General features: G+C 39.7%; 1 protein-coding gene across 1 annotated transcript in view; it reads left to right on the top strand.

Moving 5' to 3' along the window:
- Positions 1 to 16,183, top strand: part of LOC137981981 (fibroblast growth factor receptor-like) — a 33,345-nt gene extending 17,162 nt beyond the window's left edge. The window contains exons 8-21 of the mRNA XM_068829002.1: positions 5,432 to 5,473; positions 6,518 to 6,624; positions 7,116 to 7,174; positions 7,248 to 7,438; positions 8,416 to 8,520; positions 8,600 to 8,618; positions 9,314 to 9,356; positions 11,444 to 11,771; positions 12,042 to 12,152; positions 13,164 to 13,354; positions 14,539 to 14,661; positions 14,838 to 14,908; positions 15,050 to 15,090; positions 16,098 to 16,183. Of these exons, the coding sequence (XP_068685103.1) occupies positions 5,432 to 5,473; positions 6,518 to 6,624; positions 7,116 to 7,174; positions 7,248 to 7,438; positions 8,416 to 8,520; positions 8,600 to 8,618; positions 9,314 to 9,356; positions 11,444 to 11,771; positions 12,042 to 12,152; positions 13,164 to 13,354; positions 14,539 to 14,661; positions 14,838 to 14,908; positions 15,050 to 15,090; positions 16,098 to 16,183 (1,517 nt within the window). The remainder of the gene's footprint in view (positions 1 to 5,431; positions 5,474 to 6,517; positions 6,625 to 7,115; positions 7,175 to 7,247; positions 7,439 to 8,415; positions 8,521 to 8,599; positions 8,619 to 9,313; positions 9,357 to 11,443; positions 11,772 to 12,041; positions 12,153 to 13,163; positions 13,355 to 14,538; positions 14,662 to 14,837; positions 14,909 to 15,049; positions 15,091 to 16,097) is intronic.
- Positions 16,184 to 16,463: the final 280 nt, after the last annotated feature.

The following is a 16,463-nucleotide window of genomic DNA, read 5'->3' as shown; positions in this document are numbered from 1 at the left end:
TTCTATAAAAATTCTCAATGATCCAAAAGCGCTTTACATAATAAAAATTACAAAATCCTAAACCTACAAAACTACAAAACTACATTGTCATCCTATACAACATCATAACCAATTTTAAAAAGCCAAGTCTTGAGCTTAGATTTAAAAGAAGAAAGGGAATTACAAGATCGAAGTTTGAATGGAAGTGCATTCCAAACAGAAGGTGCGGCAATAGTAAAAGACCGGCCACCATAAGTTTTAAGATTAAATTTAGATGTAGAAAGTAAAAATTGATTGGAGGATCTAAGAAGTCTACCCGGTGTATAAGGCTTGATGAGATCAGTGATATAGCTAGGTGCAGCACCATGAAGCGCCTTAAATGTAATTACTGCAATTTTGAAAGTTATTCTTTGTTCAATTGGTAGCCAATGAAGTTGGATAAGCAACGGCGTAACATGCTCATATCTACTAGTAAGGCGAATAAGCCTAGCAGCACCATTTAGGACACTCTGTAAACGTTCCAAGATACATTTAGGCTGACCGTAGAACAATGAGTTACAATAGTCGATCCTTGCAGTAACAAAGGCATGAATTAGAGTTTTACATGAATCGTAAGAAAGAAACTTGGGAATCTTAAAATTATTGCGTAAATGAAAGAACGAAGACTTGTAAACAGCAGTAACGTGCGGCAACATCGATAGAGAGTTATTAAAAATAACCCCAATATTTTTAGCAGTAGTTGAACAGTCAACAGTGTCAGAGGCAATCACCAGGTTTTTTAACGCAGGACGTGGGCGATAGGAGGATGAAAAAACTATAATTTCAGTCTTCTCACTGTTCAGCTTCAGCTTGTTATTTAACATGCAAAGGCCAATATCTTTAACACAACCTTCAAGGGCAGATGTACATGTTGACATATCCTCAGGCGATGACGTTTCAAAAGATAAATATAGCTGTGTATCATCAGCATAAAAGTGATAAGATAGACCATGAGATCGTGCAGGTACCACAGGTACCCATTCATTATCCTCCACTGTCCATCCGTAACTGCTTGGTGTTGGAAGTAAGGCAAATGGTCCATTATCGTTGTTCCAAATCAACAACTGAAAATGCATCACAAAATGGCTTGTTCTAAGGCAGCTTGTGTTGGAGGCAGTCTCTCGGATTTTGCTCTGTTCTTTCGAAAAATGGACCCTCTAAGATATTTGACAGTTGCGATGTCAGACTTTGGTTGGTATAGCTGACAAACAAACTGCTCCATAATTATCTCTTTTGGTTTTATCATCGGGCTGCTGCTCTTAACGCAAGTTACAAGGATCTGTCAGAATGGTATCATTGGCTCCCTCAAACATCTTCTAGCAAGTCACCTTTCCCTTCTCACTTCTTTCAAGTAAAGCTATGATCCTCGCAGTTATTGACGCAAAACAAAGCAAATGAGCTTCTCTACGTAACTGCTAAAATTGCGTCCATATATTACAACTGCGAGAATCATAGATTTACTTGATTTCATATCCGCAGTTCAGCATATAATTATTTCATATATTATTTCGTTCATTGATTCATTCCTCGCGGAAAAAATAGAACCCACAAATGACAATCTCCTAACGTCAGTGGCTTCATGGCTCTGTTGGTTAGAGCGTCGCACCCGGTATGGCGGGATCAAAGGCTCAAACCCCGTTGAAGTCCTGAATTTGTCAGGCTTCTCTACACAATTGCTATCATAGCTTTACTTGACAAATCTATTCATTGGCCTCAAAATCATTAGAATTTATTAAGCAGCCAAATTTGGCCTGAGTACAGCCATTTTCATGGAAGTTACGGGGTAATTTATGATGCAGCTTCTTTTCCATACTGGCTTTCCCATGTCAGCAATAGGACCCCCCTTAAATTCCGTCTAACTAAGTTGCAATCTTGGCCCCAAAACTTTTCATATTTCCTCGACCCCAAACAACACTTCTACACTGGTACTAAGCAATACTTCCCACGGGACTATATTTCATTACATTTGCTCTCGGACTATTTCAAAACCGCTTGCGACGAAATAATAAGTGTAAACTTACAGCACAGGCCGCCCAGAATCGGAAGGTAAACAATCACAAGGATTTGTATGGGAATCTCGATAAAAAACTTTACGGATATTTACCCGCAAGAGTTCTCAATAAAAAAGTCGTACTTTATTGTCGTGGTGAATTTCTCGCTTGTTGTTTTCTTATTTGCCTGATTGAATGCGATTTAAGCGACTTCTCAAATTCCCGAGTTGTCACTCTTACCTAAATAAAGGAAAGGCTGGAAAGTAATTTCTAGCTTACCTCATATCTCGCCGATAAAATCACACTTCTCCGGCATCAGTCACGCTCAAACTCCGGCGATGGCCACACGGATAAATTTACTTCTCCTTGATCAAAAGTTGCAAGGTCCAGCGAGTATCCATTGCTGAGAAACAGCGAAAAATATTCAAATTTTCAAAATCCTTCGAGGCTCGCTTGCCACGAATTTCGACACGGCTGGTCAACCGTTCACTTATTTGCTCTCACCGTATCGAGGCTCAAGAAAACGGTTGATCAGCCGTGTCAAAATTCGTTGCAAGCGAGCCTCAAAGGATTTTGAAAATTTGAATATTTTTCACTGTTTCTCAGCAATGGATACTCGCTGGACCTTGAAACTTGGTCAAGGAGAAGTAAATTTATCCGTGTGGCCATAGCCAGAGTTTGAGAGTGACTGATTCCGGAGAAGTGTAATTTTATCGGCGAGATGTGAGGTAAGCTGGAAATTACTTTCCAGCCTTTCCTTTATTTAGGTACGAGTGAAGTGAAGTGAAGTGAAGTGAAGTGAAGCGATTAGTCTCTCCCCTCGGGGCTTTTTAGGACTAATCTACAATGTTTTTCGGGTGACTTTAGCCAGACTGCTTATTACACAGTTTACAATTTATTTTTAGGAAGTGAAAGATGCCCCCGCCCAGATTAGGTCAGACCACAACACCGGGGACTACGGCCCCTACTCTTATCGAATAGTGAGTGGGTTCTTTAACGTCCCATACTATTTAATTTCCTACAAGGGTTATGAGACAGGACCTCCGGTTTACAGTCCTTATCCGAGAAGACTTGAAATTCTAACCATTTGCAGATGTAATTACAAAGGCAGCACATTCTCCTCAGTCATTTTAAGACCTGAGGATTGGCCCGGCCGGAGTCGAACTCACGACCTCCCGCATGACAGCCCGATGCTCAACCAACTGAGCCACCGGTGCGTGACCGGGAAGATTAAATAACACCATTAAAAGAGGGGGGTGGCGGAGGGAGCAAGGCGGAAATTTCTGCCTCATATGATCTTTTCCGCGAAAGGAATGGGCGAATTCCAAGATGGCTTCCAATGAAGCGTGGTGCAAAACAAGAGAATCACCTTAATATAAGTTGAAGACTTTCTTTTGCATTCATTTTTTAAAATTATTTAAAGGTACTAATTTCCATGTTTTAAACAAAAACGTTTTAACCTTTTAATTCCCGTTAAGGTTTTATTTTTTCTGCGCAAGTCTGCAATTTGTCAAGAGCAATCTTTTTTTGGTATGTTTCGATATCACCCATCCTCAAGATTGCTGATAAGCAACTAAAAGATTTAAGAGTGAACTGGCTTTTGCAGGCTAAATTTTGCTTATAAAGATGATAAAGAGGTCCAACAAGGCATGTGATTGACTACTTACTTTTATTTTTGTGTCTTTCTACAGGTACCGGTAAGCATTGTGTTTTTGGTCACTTGGGATTAGTCTTAATTTGGAGTTGTTTTGTTTTCTGTCTTTGATTCTTTTGTTTTACGTATTTTCTGCTCCGGTACCTGCAGAAGCTAACTTATAAGTCTTCTAATAACTGGTATACACTGTTTTACACCGTTTGTAATTAATTTCAATTTTCTTTAACACTATTCTTGGTATTGTTCAAATCGAAGCCCCTTTATTAAGCTCGCCTGAGTTTTGAAACAAGTATTAGATATACCAACATTTGAAGAGTTCTTATCTCCAGATCTACGATGGTGGCCACAATTTCCTGGAAAATCTTCAATAATGATCGCCAAAATTGCTTTATTTAAAGGAGCTAGTGCCTTAATAACTTTTATATTAAATATCCGCATAGTAGCCTCTTAAAAGCCCCCTTCCCTCCCCTCCCTCCACCACAAGCAATGTTGACGCCAACTCCAGCATTTCTGAATGTTTCCGGAATTTATGTAAGGGGATGAGGGGTAGGGGGGATAACCCTGGCCTGCTCGTGTTTTATTGACTTCCTGGCAATCGTGTCTACGATTGTACTGCAACTTATCCAATTTCTCGTTGAAAGAAAAGGATATCCTGATCTGGAATTGACTCTCGAATGTTAGGCCGAGTAGGGGTTATCGGGATACGGGATATTTAGGTAAAAAAATTATAGTGATATAGGATATTTACCGGATACAAGATATTTAAAGGAGAGATTCCGGGATACCGAGCATCAAAATTGTCATTGTTTAAAACAATAAATTAGGCTCGTTGGCCAATATAGAAGGCTTAAGAAGTAAAAATGATATTTACAAATGCGATTATTTGCATTTTTCCATCAATTTGAACTGTGTCTATCAATGTATCGGCTTCTCCAGAGAATACCTTCGAGAAAAAAAACCCTCCTTCTCCCCCTCAGGGGCACAATGGCGTTATCAGTAGTAACTATCATTATACGGATACAAACCGCAGATTTTAAGGGGATACGGGAAATTTCGGCCAAAATTTAATGAGATACGGGATACCAAGACCCGCCTAATAGCGCCTCTATGATACGTGATAAACATCACCTAGTACTGAGCAAAACGTGTAAAGCGACATTTCTTTGGCACTTTCTTACCAGCAAAAAAAAACATTTGACTCAGTAACTTAAGCGGGTAGTACTGTTAACATTTAGTTATAAAGACGAAATACCTGTTTATATAATGAGATCAATAATGCACGTACTTTGATTGGTTCTTAACTATGATATACAAGAGGACCGATGCATAGATGACGTTATCGTTAAAAAAAAAAGAAAAAAAAACTTTTGATTTTGATGTCATCTTTGGTCTATTACTTAACAGACGCACTGTAACGTGGAATCTATTTATTAATTATACAACGTTTCACTTGATTTGTAAGCGTTGTGTAAAATCCTGTTTATAGGAAAGCCAATCACATCATAATGTCATTATACTCGAATAGTGTTTCCCTATGATCTATTGAAATGTAACTGTCATAGTATCAGGGTATAAAATCGTGTTACTTTAAGACCCTCAACATTATCACTACCACTCTCAACGTCATGCAGCAGTAAGCTTACGAAGCAACACGAATCGCAATTATTGTCATGCAGTAGAGCTTACTTTCTATGAAAAGAATTCGTTACAAGTGTTGATGTCATTATCCGGCACTGAGAGCTTCCTGGTGTTCTTTTTTTATTGCTAGACGAAACTACCACAGCTACGCCTACCTCTACAGGAAAACCAAGTAAGTGGTTGTATTAACATTAATTACTTTAACTCAGGCCTTTAAATAACTTGTTTGAGAGGCATTGCAAATATTGTGCTTCACCGTATCATTTACCAAGGTAAATTAAACCTTGAGGGTGAATGCTTATGCGTCAAACTCTGTACGACCAGATTTGTGTACACCACATGACCTATAAAGTTGCCAAGAAGACATATTTGTTTAAGTGGTGGACATACATACACAAACTTATCTTCATTCGCAAGGAAGGGTTACGTTTTTGCAAACGTTGGCCGCGTAGCACTTATATTTCAACAGACTTAACTATTAGAGTGTAATGTTGAGTACTAGTTTTCTACCCATATAGACCGTGTGAGCGTTGGCCCTACTAATGGAATTGGGCCCACACAAGGATAGAGAAAATCTCTGACCAGGGTGAGACACCGTGCATACATACAAATATCCGGGCACAGGTAACAGAAAAAGAGCTAATAACGAAGTAAGAATACAATAGGATGGACTATTACATGGTTCCCTTGCATACATTTCCTCTACTGTCTATTGTGACCTTAATTAAAGTGATTTAATGAGCTTTCAGCCATCCATCGGACATCAATCGACACCTCAGTAAGTAACTTGAAGTACTGGAGTCAATACAGTGTGGTTTCACCTTCGATTAGGAACCACATTTTCTTAAAGCCGGCTTGTACTGTTAGCCGGTGCAATATTATTCATACATTAGCAAATTTGTAATGCCAGTTCAGGTTTTTTTGCTAGTTTTTGATCCAGTGAACTTTCATTTGAGCTATTTGAACACTTTAAGATAACTTAACTTACCTCCATGTTCAGGAGATCAAGCTTTTCAATGAATAGTTAAGAACTAATAGTTACTGCCGGAGAAGCTATTTGTGGGTCAGACCTGTATGCTCGTATTGAGGTAGTAAATGAAGATTGTTGTTGTTGTGCCAAACAGTGCTTTAAACAGAGAAAAGATTCATAACTGTTGGTCTAGGATTTGAATTTTGAATCAAGGGGGAATCAAATGTTTGCCTCGTCCCATTTTAGCAAACCAAGTTTATGCGGACCTGACGATAATGGAAGACTTTTTGTCAGAATACAGAGATTTGAGTAACCAAGTTTCAAAACAACTGGTGGATTCATTTGTGTCAGAGGTGCATTTTTAAAATCTCTCGTATGTAATCTAAAGTAATTGATGGGCGATAGAATATCAGTTATTTATTTATTCAAAGTGTACATAATTTCTTTGATAAGAAGTTCCTATCGTTTTTTTATTTTATTTTCGAGGGTTAGGAATTCTTTGTTCAAAAGCGCCCCCAAGTGAAGAGATTGCAATGCTAAATGTTCAATAAACTAAGCCATTGCTAAACAAACACTTTATTACTCATCTATTTGTTTTGGAAATCTTATAATTTTTGTGTATAATTAGTTATTAACGATTCTGATCACAACTAGGACTAAAACTGAAGTAAGAGGTATTCCTTTATAAGCATTGCCACAATTTCAGAAGGTTAAGATGGAAGAATAGTACAACAATGGTTGTTGAATGAACTGAGCAAAGCAATCATACTGGTCATCTGTTTTCAAGAGTCAACTCTCCATTTGTCTTATTATTAAACAAGTGTTTTGGTTTTACTTTTGTTAGATGGATAAAGCATACCAGAATGACGACAATTATGTCAGGACTGAAGTGACAGGATTGAGGTTGGTAGATGGAACCTACTTTAGTTATTTCGACGGCGATTTATTCTTTTTTTCTTTCCTTCTTTGTTTTCAGGACTGGCAGTGTAATTGTATCCTTTACGATTTACTTTAAAAATGCCGTGATCCCTAGTGAGGGAATTTCAAATTTTGAAGCTGCCATTTCTGATGGCACTTTTGGTACTTATCAAGTTGGACATTTGACTCTTCTCTCACCTGGGACTAGCACTCTCACGTCCACCCCACCACGAAGCTCTCAACCAACAGGTATGAAGGAATGACCATCAAACGTTTTCATTTCCTAGTGGAGAGTAGCGTGACCAGGGCCTTGAGTCACTAGCCCCCGCAGAATCTTTGTTTATAGTGAAGATATCTGCATGAATTTTGAAATTGACAACTGTGCAAAACTCACGTTACGGGAAAGGAAAAGTAAAAATAAACAACATCTGATGGAATCATATTGCCTGCATGGGGAAAGACAAATAAAGTCACACGATGAAGAAGGCAGCCGCCATAAAAATATATGGGTATTATGGAATCTGACAGGGTTGTGTGCGAAGAAATGAAAACCAGCCCGACAAAAGAATGCATGTGGCGTTTGGAAAAACTGCTGAAATGAAAACTTAATGTGGTAATATGATAAAAGGAATTAATATGTGGGTAGTGTCCATCCTTATATACTCTGCAGTATTCATTGACTGGAATAAGAGACAGTTGAAAGAGCTTGATAGAAAGACGAGAAATATCTAACCCGTGACATACAATGTTCATCATCCGCGAGATAGCGTAGCCAGATTATACCTTCCGAGAAAGATAGGTCGGAGAGGTTTGTGCTCGGTTGGAGAATGCGTGGACGAGGCAAGGATGGGTCTGTTTAACTATATTTGAATAAGAGTAGTAATTGGCAGCAAAAGGAAAAGAGTATGCTCAGTTAACGAAGCAAAAATGTAAACAATGATTCCCCTATAGGTACGTACGCATACAGGATGTTGTGCCTTTAGCCGAACCTCGGAATTATCTAGACTATCAATTAGTCCATATCGTTCCAGTTCATGCGATTTGTTATTGCACAAACAACATAATCCTCTTGGAACATTCTTCGGCTAATGGGTGTCATAGACCCCACTCTTTTGCCCTTCCATGAAACACTTTTATCCAAGTTTGGGAACTCTTGTTAGAAGTATAATGTTTTTTTCGTTTTTGCTTTGTGGACTAATTATGTTATTCCATATTTATCTTCACAGAATTCCAATGCGCATGCGACACCACTCTGTTGGTAATTATTGGAGTTCTTGTGGCAATCATCATTGTTCTAATACTGGTCATAGCCTGGCAGCACAGAAAGCTAGGTGAATAATTTGATGTGTCTTCCATGATTGTGTTCTCCATTCTTTTGTACTTATTGGAAATCTGATCTTCATTTGTTAGGCATTGCTAGAAAGAAAAGGTAGGTATTTTGATATATATATATATTTTTTTTTTCTTTTGTCCATTGAACATAAATATAAGATGTCTGCCTCAACGTTATGTGGAAAGTTGCAGTTTCCTGTAAACGTTTAGTACTATATCAGTCACTGTGTTGCATCAAGGGCACAAATCGTTAAAAAAAGTATAAATGTTTAGAGTAAAAAGAAAAAAAAATTGACAAATCGAGGAAAGCTGTTTTCTTTGTTCAGGAAAAAATTAAAGGGGAACGGGAGGCGTATAGTGTCAACTGCCCTATGGCAGAAAAGATACTGACGAACATTTCCCATCATCGGAAATATTTGAATTAATCTTGCTTTAAAACAAAAGCTGTTTTCGAAACGACCTTCTTCTGCGAGAAGTTTGCAACGAATCTTTGCGGGTGCGAGATCGCAATGGTACAATGCTCAAATGGTGACGCACAACCAAAAGGAGCTCATGAGAGACCTTTTGTTCTCGCCCACCCAATAAATGATGATGACGTAACTTGAAAATCACCTATTTGGCCCCCTCCCGTTTTCTTTTTGGTTCTCCCATAAAAGAACTCGCCTGTCCGAAATAATGTTTCATTTCTTTCATGGCAATTACTTAAAAAAGGAAAAGAAAGAAGTAGTAATAATAAACGCAGGCTAAATTTGAAGAACTAACATGTTTGCGTACTCTTCGATGTGTCGTTAGGCCATACAAGGTCGCAGAAGATAAAGATAGAAGAATTTACGACGTGAGTTTTAAAAGCAAAAATGCAAAATGATTTAATAGACTGATATTGTTTTTTTCTATTTCTGAAACACCTTTTGCCATTTCCAGCAAGTTAAAGCATGAGTTGATTATTTCACAACGTAGAAAAACCTCGATATTCTAGGTTAATTAATGTACAGTCAACTCTCTCTAGGACGCACACCATCGGGACCGCCTCAGATGTTTTTCTTTGAGAGGTTTCCTGCTCATAGAGAGTTGACCCCAGGAATTTTAAGATAATAATGCTGAACCTGTGTGCACAGTGAATACGCGTCTGTTTAAAGTTTTTTCTCACTTATCTACTTGAACAAAAACCCACAAAATGGAACAAAAACATTTACAAAATTGAGTCTCTTGTCGTATTACAAACAGTAAACAGTACATTCTGCAAAAGGGAACATAACCACCTTGACTTAGGACTGTCTTTCGCGGCACTGTGTTCAAAAATATGTCAGTTTTTCTATTTAAAAAAAAAATTGGTAAAAGCAAGTTAAGTTAATAGCTTCTAACAGCCATGGCTTTGGTGGACATGCACTTAAGAAGAAAAGAAATCTGTGATCGTGGATTGTTTCAGGTGCAACAGTTTAAAATACTAAATGCGCTGACCAACGCTGCTTAATTTTGATACGAGGAATTCCTTTAGGTCGTCAACTAGTCTAAAAGCTTCTGTAGGGGATTTGATGGTCGGATTCGGCGGTTCAGTGTCCACAACTTGGCCTTCTTCGTCACTTTCTGCAACCACTACAACTTTGCTGGCAGGTTCCTCGGATTCTTTTTGATAGAGATCGATGGCTTCATCCCTTAGTCGTTGTCGCTAGTTGGGGAGGGTGATATGAACAGGAGGCTCACATGATGGAATCTCTTGGTCAGCAGTTACGTATTCTCCAGCTGTTGTCTCGCCTTCACTAATTCGTCGTACAAGCTCTGCGTATTCTTGATCCTCTTCTTCCTCAGATCTCTCGTTATTCTGTACCACATTGGGAAATCCACATTACTCGAAGCACTTCTGAACAATTTCTTTTGGTACCTCATCCCAGGCCTGTTTGATCCACCTTATTGCCTGTAAAACATTAACTTCCTTGTCGATATCTGGAGCTGTTAGTCCGCGGTTAACACGTGAAACAACAAATTTCAGGAGACGTCAACAAGCTAAGAGCTGTCAATTAAACGTCTGGTGTTAAAAATAGTCACGTACAAGAATTCGTCTTCCCTAAATCGTAATTTTCGGTCACATTCAGATCCTCACAAGTGTACGTTGACGATTTCAAAGTGTCCGTTGTCCGTCTTATGGAGGTGTCCGTCTTATAGAGAGTTTGGTTATAGTAAAATGACTAAGAAACGGCCGGGACCAGCACCAGGCGTCCGTCTTATAGAGGTGTCCGTTAAGAGAGAGTTGACTGTACTCGTTTCCTATATCTATTTTACCTATTGATTGTAACAGTTGAAGGACATTTTGAAGTGTCATTGTAATTGCTCTAAGCGATCATTATCGCCAAGAGTCATTGCAAGCGCTGCTCAAAACATATGTTTCAGAAATTTCCCAATTATTTATTCATCTCCTGCAGGATATGGTACCGTTAGCTCGTCAGGCTAGCCAGCTCTAAGATGGCCTTATTTCCCGAATATGGTTAAGCAATCCAGTGCAATCACATTGCCATGGGTCTGAGTCCTTTAATTAACTGCTTACGTTGCTCGCAACTGTGATGATAGAGTCTTTGCTTTTCTTAAATGCAAAGTAAAGGAAAAGTCACTTTATTTAATGCCGGTAGTTCCTTCGGTCACGAAACTGGTATCAATGGAAGCCGACCGTGCTCCCTTTACTCCCCTTTCTCTGTCAGTGCTCCGTTTTAAGGACATTTAAAGCTACAGCCACACGGATCAGAGGAAAGTCAAAACAGACCTTGAAGTCACCGAGGATCGAGCCGGGGACCTCTCGCTCTGAAAGCTGCGCATTAACCAACTGAGCTACGACTGCCTGCAGTTAGTTTATTTTTGAAGAATAATGAAGCACACTAACGGTTACCAAGGAAACTTAACCCGGGTGCGTCATTTTTTTTTTTTTTTTGTCAGAACGAAGTTGCGATGGAAGAGCTTAGTCCTACTAACGATCCACCAAGTAGTTCTTATCAGCAGTTAAGTATCCCCATTGAACCTGCAGACATGCCCTTACAAGGGACTACCCATTATGACGTAGGACCAAGTGGCCCTAATAACTCGGCTCGGAATGTTGAATATACACCCCTTGATATAAGAAAAGGGTCATGGGAAGTAACAAGAAAAGACGTCAAAGTGGAGAAAATCGTTGGTAAAGGCGCTTTTGGCCAGGTTGCCAAGGGAACGGCAAAGAACCTTCCATTCCATTCTGGCACAACAACTGTGGCTGTTAAAATGCTGAAAGGTAAAAGTCTTTTTTCTTAATAGTTTTGGTTTATGAACCAACGGTCAGTCCTTCGTTGTGTAGAGAACAAACATGTGTAATCCGCGAATGTAGCTACGGCGTACTTTGAGAGAAATTTTCTGTTATTTCTTACACCTTGTGTTTGGCAATAATTTACTTGAATTTGACCTCGAACTCACGAAGAGACAAGAATGAGCCTTGATGACAAGTACACGTAGTACAATTAATGCAAATTTTACCTTTGTCTTTTTTTATGTTTATTTGGTTTAGCAAATGCTCCTGCGTCAGACAAGAGAGACTTGAAATCAGAACTTGAGCTGATGAAGACCCTCAAGCCTCATCCACATGTTATCAAACTATTGGGATGCGTCACTGAAACTGGTAAATGCATCTATGGATTATACAATGATGCTACTGCAATAGAAAAAAAACAAAACTCTCCTCAATGAATGCTCAGTTGTTCCAAACCAAAACAGTTCCCACCTTAATTTAGGCTCAGCATTACAATTGGATATCGCATAGTAGTTCCAATCGTAACGTGAACCCCTTTTCGCCTTGCAAAAGTGCAAAATGTTCAGTCTAAAGTACTGTTTAAGAAACGAGCAGAAGTGTTATGTCGACTTGCGAGTTTATTGAAGGGCTTCAAAGGCACTCCACAGAAAGTGTGTCCCTCTGAAGTCCGACCAAAGGGTCAAATTTAAATGGTGGATGGAAAACATTAGCTTCCTAAGAAAAGAAGCTAAGCTTTATTTGTATTCTTTATCTAAGGAATTAAGATGAGGAATGTTTTATCAGTTTGTTAAAGCTCAGGCGCGTGACATTTTTTCGGTGACTGAATAGGCTGTTTTGATCAAAAGTTATTGCGTTTTTGAAATTTATGTTACTAGGTGTCCATATTTCCGTTGTCAACTTATTAAAGACGTTTCTTAAATTACCTGTACGCGGCGTTTAAGAGAGCAGGAGTAGAAGCTTTCACAAGGGGGACAAAACCGAGTTAATAAAACGCTGCGGTAAACAATGGCTTGGGAAATTAGTTGCATAGAGTGCGAATACATTATGAAATGTTGCGGTTGACCTAAAAACAGATTTGTCATCTCTTTTCTGAGCAAAGCTAACCCTTGGTATAAAGAAGACACCGAAATGCCCGTAGACAATTGTTTTATTTTTGGATTTCGAATGAAGACTCAAAGAAATAGTTAAATTTTCTTCCGGTTTGTTCAGTGAAACTTGTCAAATCCTCGTGAAATTAAAATACTCGTAGGCAACGTGACATCACGGAATCACATACCTAGTCAAACAAAGAGGAGAGGAGATGAGAGAACTGAACGTGGACAAACAAACGGACCGCTAGAGTTAGTGCCTGCTGAATAAAAGTCATAATGTTTCTCGTAGACCCCCTATTGGTGCTGATTGAGTATGTCCCTTATGGTGATCTGTTGGGTTACCTGAGAAAGAGCCGAGGATTGAATGACACTTACTACAAAGACCCTGATATCAAACCCCAAACCAGTCTGACGTCACAACAACTGATGAAATTTGCTTGGCAAATCGCTGATGGGATGAGTTACTTATCTTTAAGAAAGGTAAGCATGAGTGTAATGTCTTTCAGCAGTTAATACAGCAAACAAAATTAGCAGTTTGCATAGCATCTAATAAAGTATACCGCCGACCAGTTGGTTTAGCTGGTTTAGCTCCAAGTTACTGTGGGGGAGGTGGTTGCGGGATCAAACCTCTGGCAGTACCAACATTCTGGGTCTTTTATTAACCGAGGAGAAAGTGCTACCTTTCTGATGACATCTGAAAATGGTTTAACTATCTAGTATTCTCAGATTAGGACGATAAACCGTAGGTCCTGTCTCACAATTCTTCAATGTCTACAACCCTATAGGACGTAGAAGAACCCCATGGTTAGTGCGCTCTACTCCGGATCGAGTAGTCCGGGTTCGGGTCCCGGCCGGGGACAATGGGTTGTGTTCTTGGGCAAAACACTTTGCTCTCACGGTGCCTCTCTCCACTCAGGTGTATAAATGGGTACCGGCGAAGTTAATGCGATGGACTGGCATCCCATCCAGGAAGGAGTGGGGGCGGGGGGAGTAGAAATACTCCTAGTTGTTTCATGCTACAGAAAGCGGAGATAAGCTGGCGCCCGTCTAATGGGCCTTCTAGGCTCGTAGCAGAACTTGCTTTTACCTTACCTGTGTCACAACTCTTCAATGTTTAAAACCCTGCGGGACTTAAAACAACCCACACACTATTCAGAACGAGCAGGACACGGAATTCCCGGTGTTGTGGTTCTGTCCTCTGTGGTATATCATGGTTGGGATGGTAAATGCTTGGACAAACTAGTTACACCAAGATACTCCGAAAATGCAAGGGTAAAGAAAGATATGATATGATATCTATGATATGATATTAGTCTTGTTTATGGAGTCATTAGTATAAGCCTTATTAATAGCAACATAAGCATCTGTTATCAACAATTGGCATTGCCATATTATGCTGCCATTGCATGTTGGCAATGCCATTGTTAATTCTATTATCGTTGCTGCTGCCGTCACACCTGCATGTGCCTGTTATTGCCATTATCACTGGATCCGGGATCGCCACTGCCACTTCTCCAGTGACACTGATACTTGCCATTGCTTGTGTCATTGCAAATGTCATTAACGTTGTTCAATGAAACAGCTATGCCCGCAACCACTCAATGTCTTTTTTACTGTCAAATTTATTGCAACTAACCAAAAATGTGAAAAATACTTCACTTCAGATCATACACCGAGATCTTGCTGCTCGTAATGTGCTGGTTGGAGAAACAGAAACATGCAAAGTAACAGACTTTGGAATGGCTAGAGATGTGCAACAGGAAAACATTTATGAAAGAAAGACAAGGGTAACAAAATGTTTTAAACTAGAACATAAAAAAAGTATAGGAAGCTCGAGCTTACAACTTGATAAGTGTTCACCTTCAAAGGGTACAAAAGCGTCAGATGACGTGTTTTTTGCTCCAAGTCGTAACCATAAAACGATTAAGTATAATCCATTCTGTTTGTTATCTTCAACTGCCAGGGTCGGTTGCCAGTTAAGTGGACAGCATATGAATCGCTGCTGTATGGAAAATACACCACAAAGAGTGACGTGTAAGTAGACTTACTCGTTTTCGCTTCAAGGTTGAGAGGCGATGTTTCGTCTAAAATCGAGTTGACCTACCATTCGACCATGCATGACCTTAAATTTGAATCTGCAAAATGATAGTCTGTGGTGATTTCATTCTTTAACAGATGGAGTTATGGAGTTCTTCTTTATGAAATCTGTACCGTAGGTAAGAATCTATGCATGCAATAGTTTGCTGCTTTACCCTCTTCGAGATCACATCTTCAAGTATTGTAAAATTCTGATTTTGGATTTGACTTTGCATCTTGGAAATAGCTTACTTGATATGTCCAGTACTGTACCTAATTAGAGGCACGCGGATTTCAATAAGCGTCACGAAGTGTCCCCTTGCTCTTTTACCATGACTTTGGGGGAGTCAGGGTGGTTTAGTGGTCATCAACTGTGTCTCCCACCTCTGTGACCCGGGTTCAACTCTGGCCTTGGTTCGTATGTGGGCTGAGTTTCAGTCGATCTCAGTCTGACTCCGAGGGTTTTTCCCCGGGTACTCCGGTTTTCCTCCCTCCTCAAAATCGACTCTCGGCCTATTCCATCAGGCTGTGGTGCTGTGCTCCGAGGTCATACATGGGTCGTGTTCAGGGGCCGAGCGCCTAGCCGGCAGCACAGGTCCTTCGGTCCGACCTCGTTGAGCTGCGCCCTTCGAAATTCAGTCTCCGATTGCGAGAAAGGGTGATTAGCAGATCACATATTATTATAACATCAATCGTGTCTCGGAATACAAACAGTTAACGTCACGAAGTGTCACCCAAATGCTGCTCCTCAGGTAACGATTAACTGTTGCATTTACCCGGAACTAAAATGACTCTAACCTTTACCCTTACCCCATTGTTAGAAATAGGTAGCAAAGGCAGGGACACTTCGTGTTGGGTGTCAAAATTGAGTGTCAAGTGCCCTCTTGAGAATAGGTATTCAGATCTGCTTGGTAGATTCGCTGTGAGAATCGACTTAGACAAAGAAGGATTAGCCTTAAGCCAGCTGATTAAAAATAGATTAATTAACTAGAATATTTCCCATACACAGACTGAGTAGGGAATTTGGATTCAATGGTATCCTAATCTAAGTCATAAATGCGTTTTGTCGTCATGGTTAGCAGTGGATGGGAAGTTAACAGGGATGGTGGGTGCGAGTGAACATTTCCTTCTTTATTTTTCTTTCTAGGTGGTTCTCCTTATCCACGGATGGATGGCAAGAAATTGCAAATTTGCTTCAGCAAGGTTACAGAATGCCAAACCACAACACGTTGACAATGACTTGTAAGAAAAATGCCTTTCTGTTTGTTTTTACACTCTGCTTTGTTTATCTTTTACTTTTACGTCATTTATTTCAACGGCAATGTCGCACAAAAAAGTTTAATGTGGAAAAATAATCGTTCGCCAACTGCGAAATAACTTTTAGCACACTTCTTTCATTGAAAAAGCTGCAAGACCTTACCCCAGAACCGTAACTATAGAGTAATACATGAAGTTCTTAATAGGCTTAAGTAGACACCAAGTGTCACATTATGATATGTATGCAAAGTAACAT

This window comes from Montipora foliosa, chromosome 13 (genome assembly GCF_036669935.1).
Source record: "Montipora foliosa isolate CH-2021 chromosome 13, ASM3666993v2, whole genome shotgun sequence".
In the NCBI taxonomy this organism is placed as follows: Eukaryota; Metazoa; Cnidaria; class Anthozoa; order Scleractinia; family Acroporidae; genus Montipora; species Montipora foliosa.
This window is presented reverse-complemented; position numbering and strand designations above follow the sequence as displayed.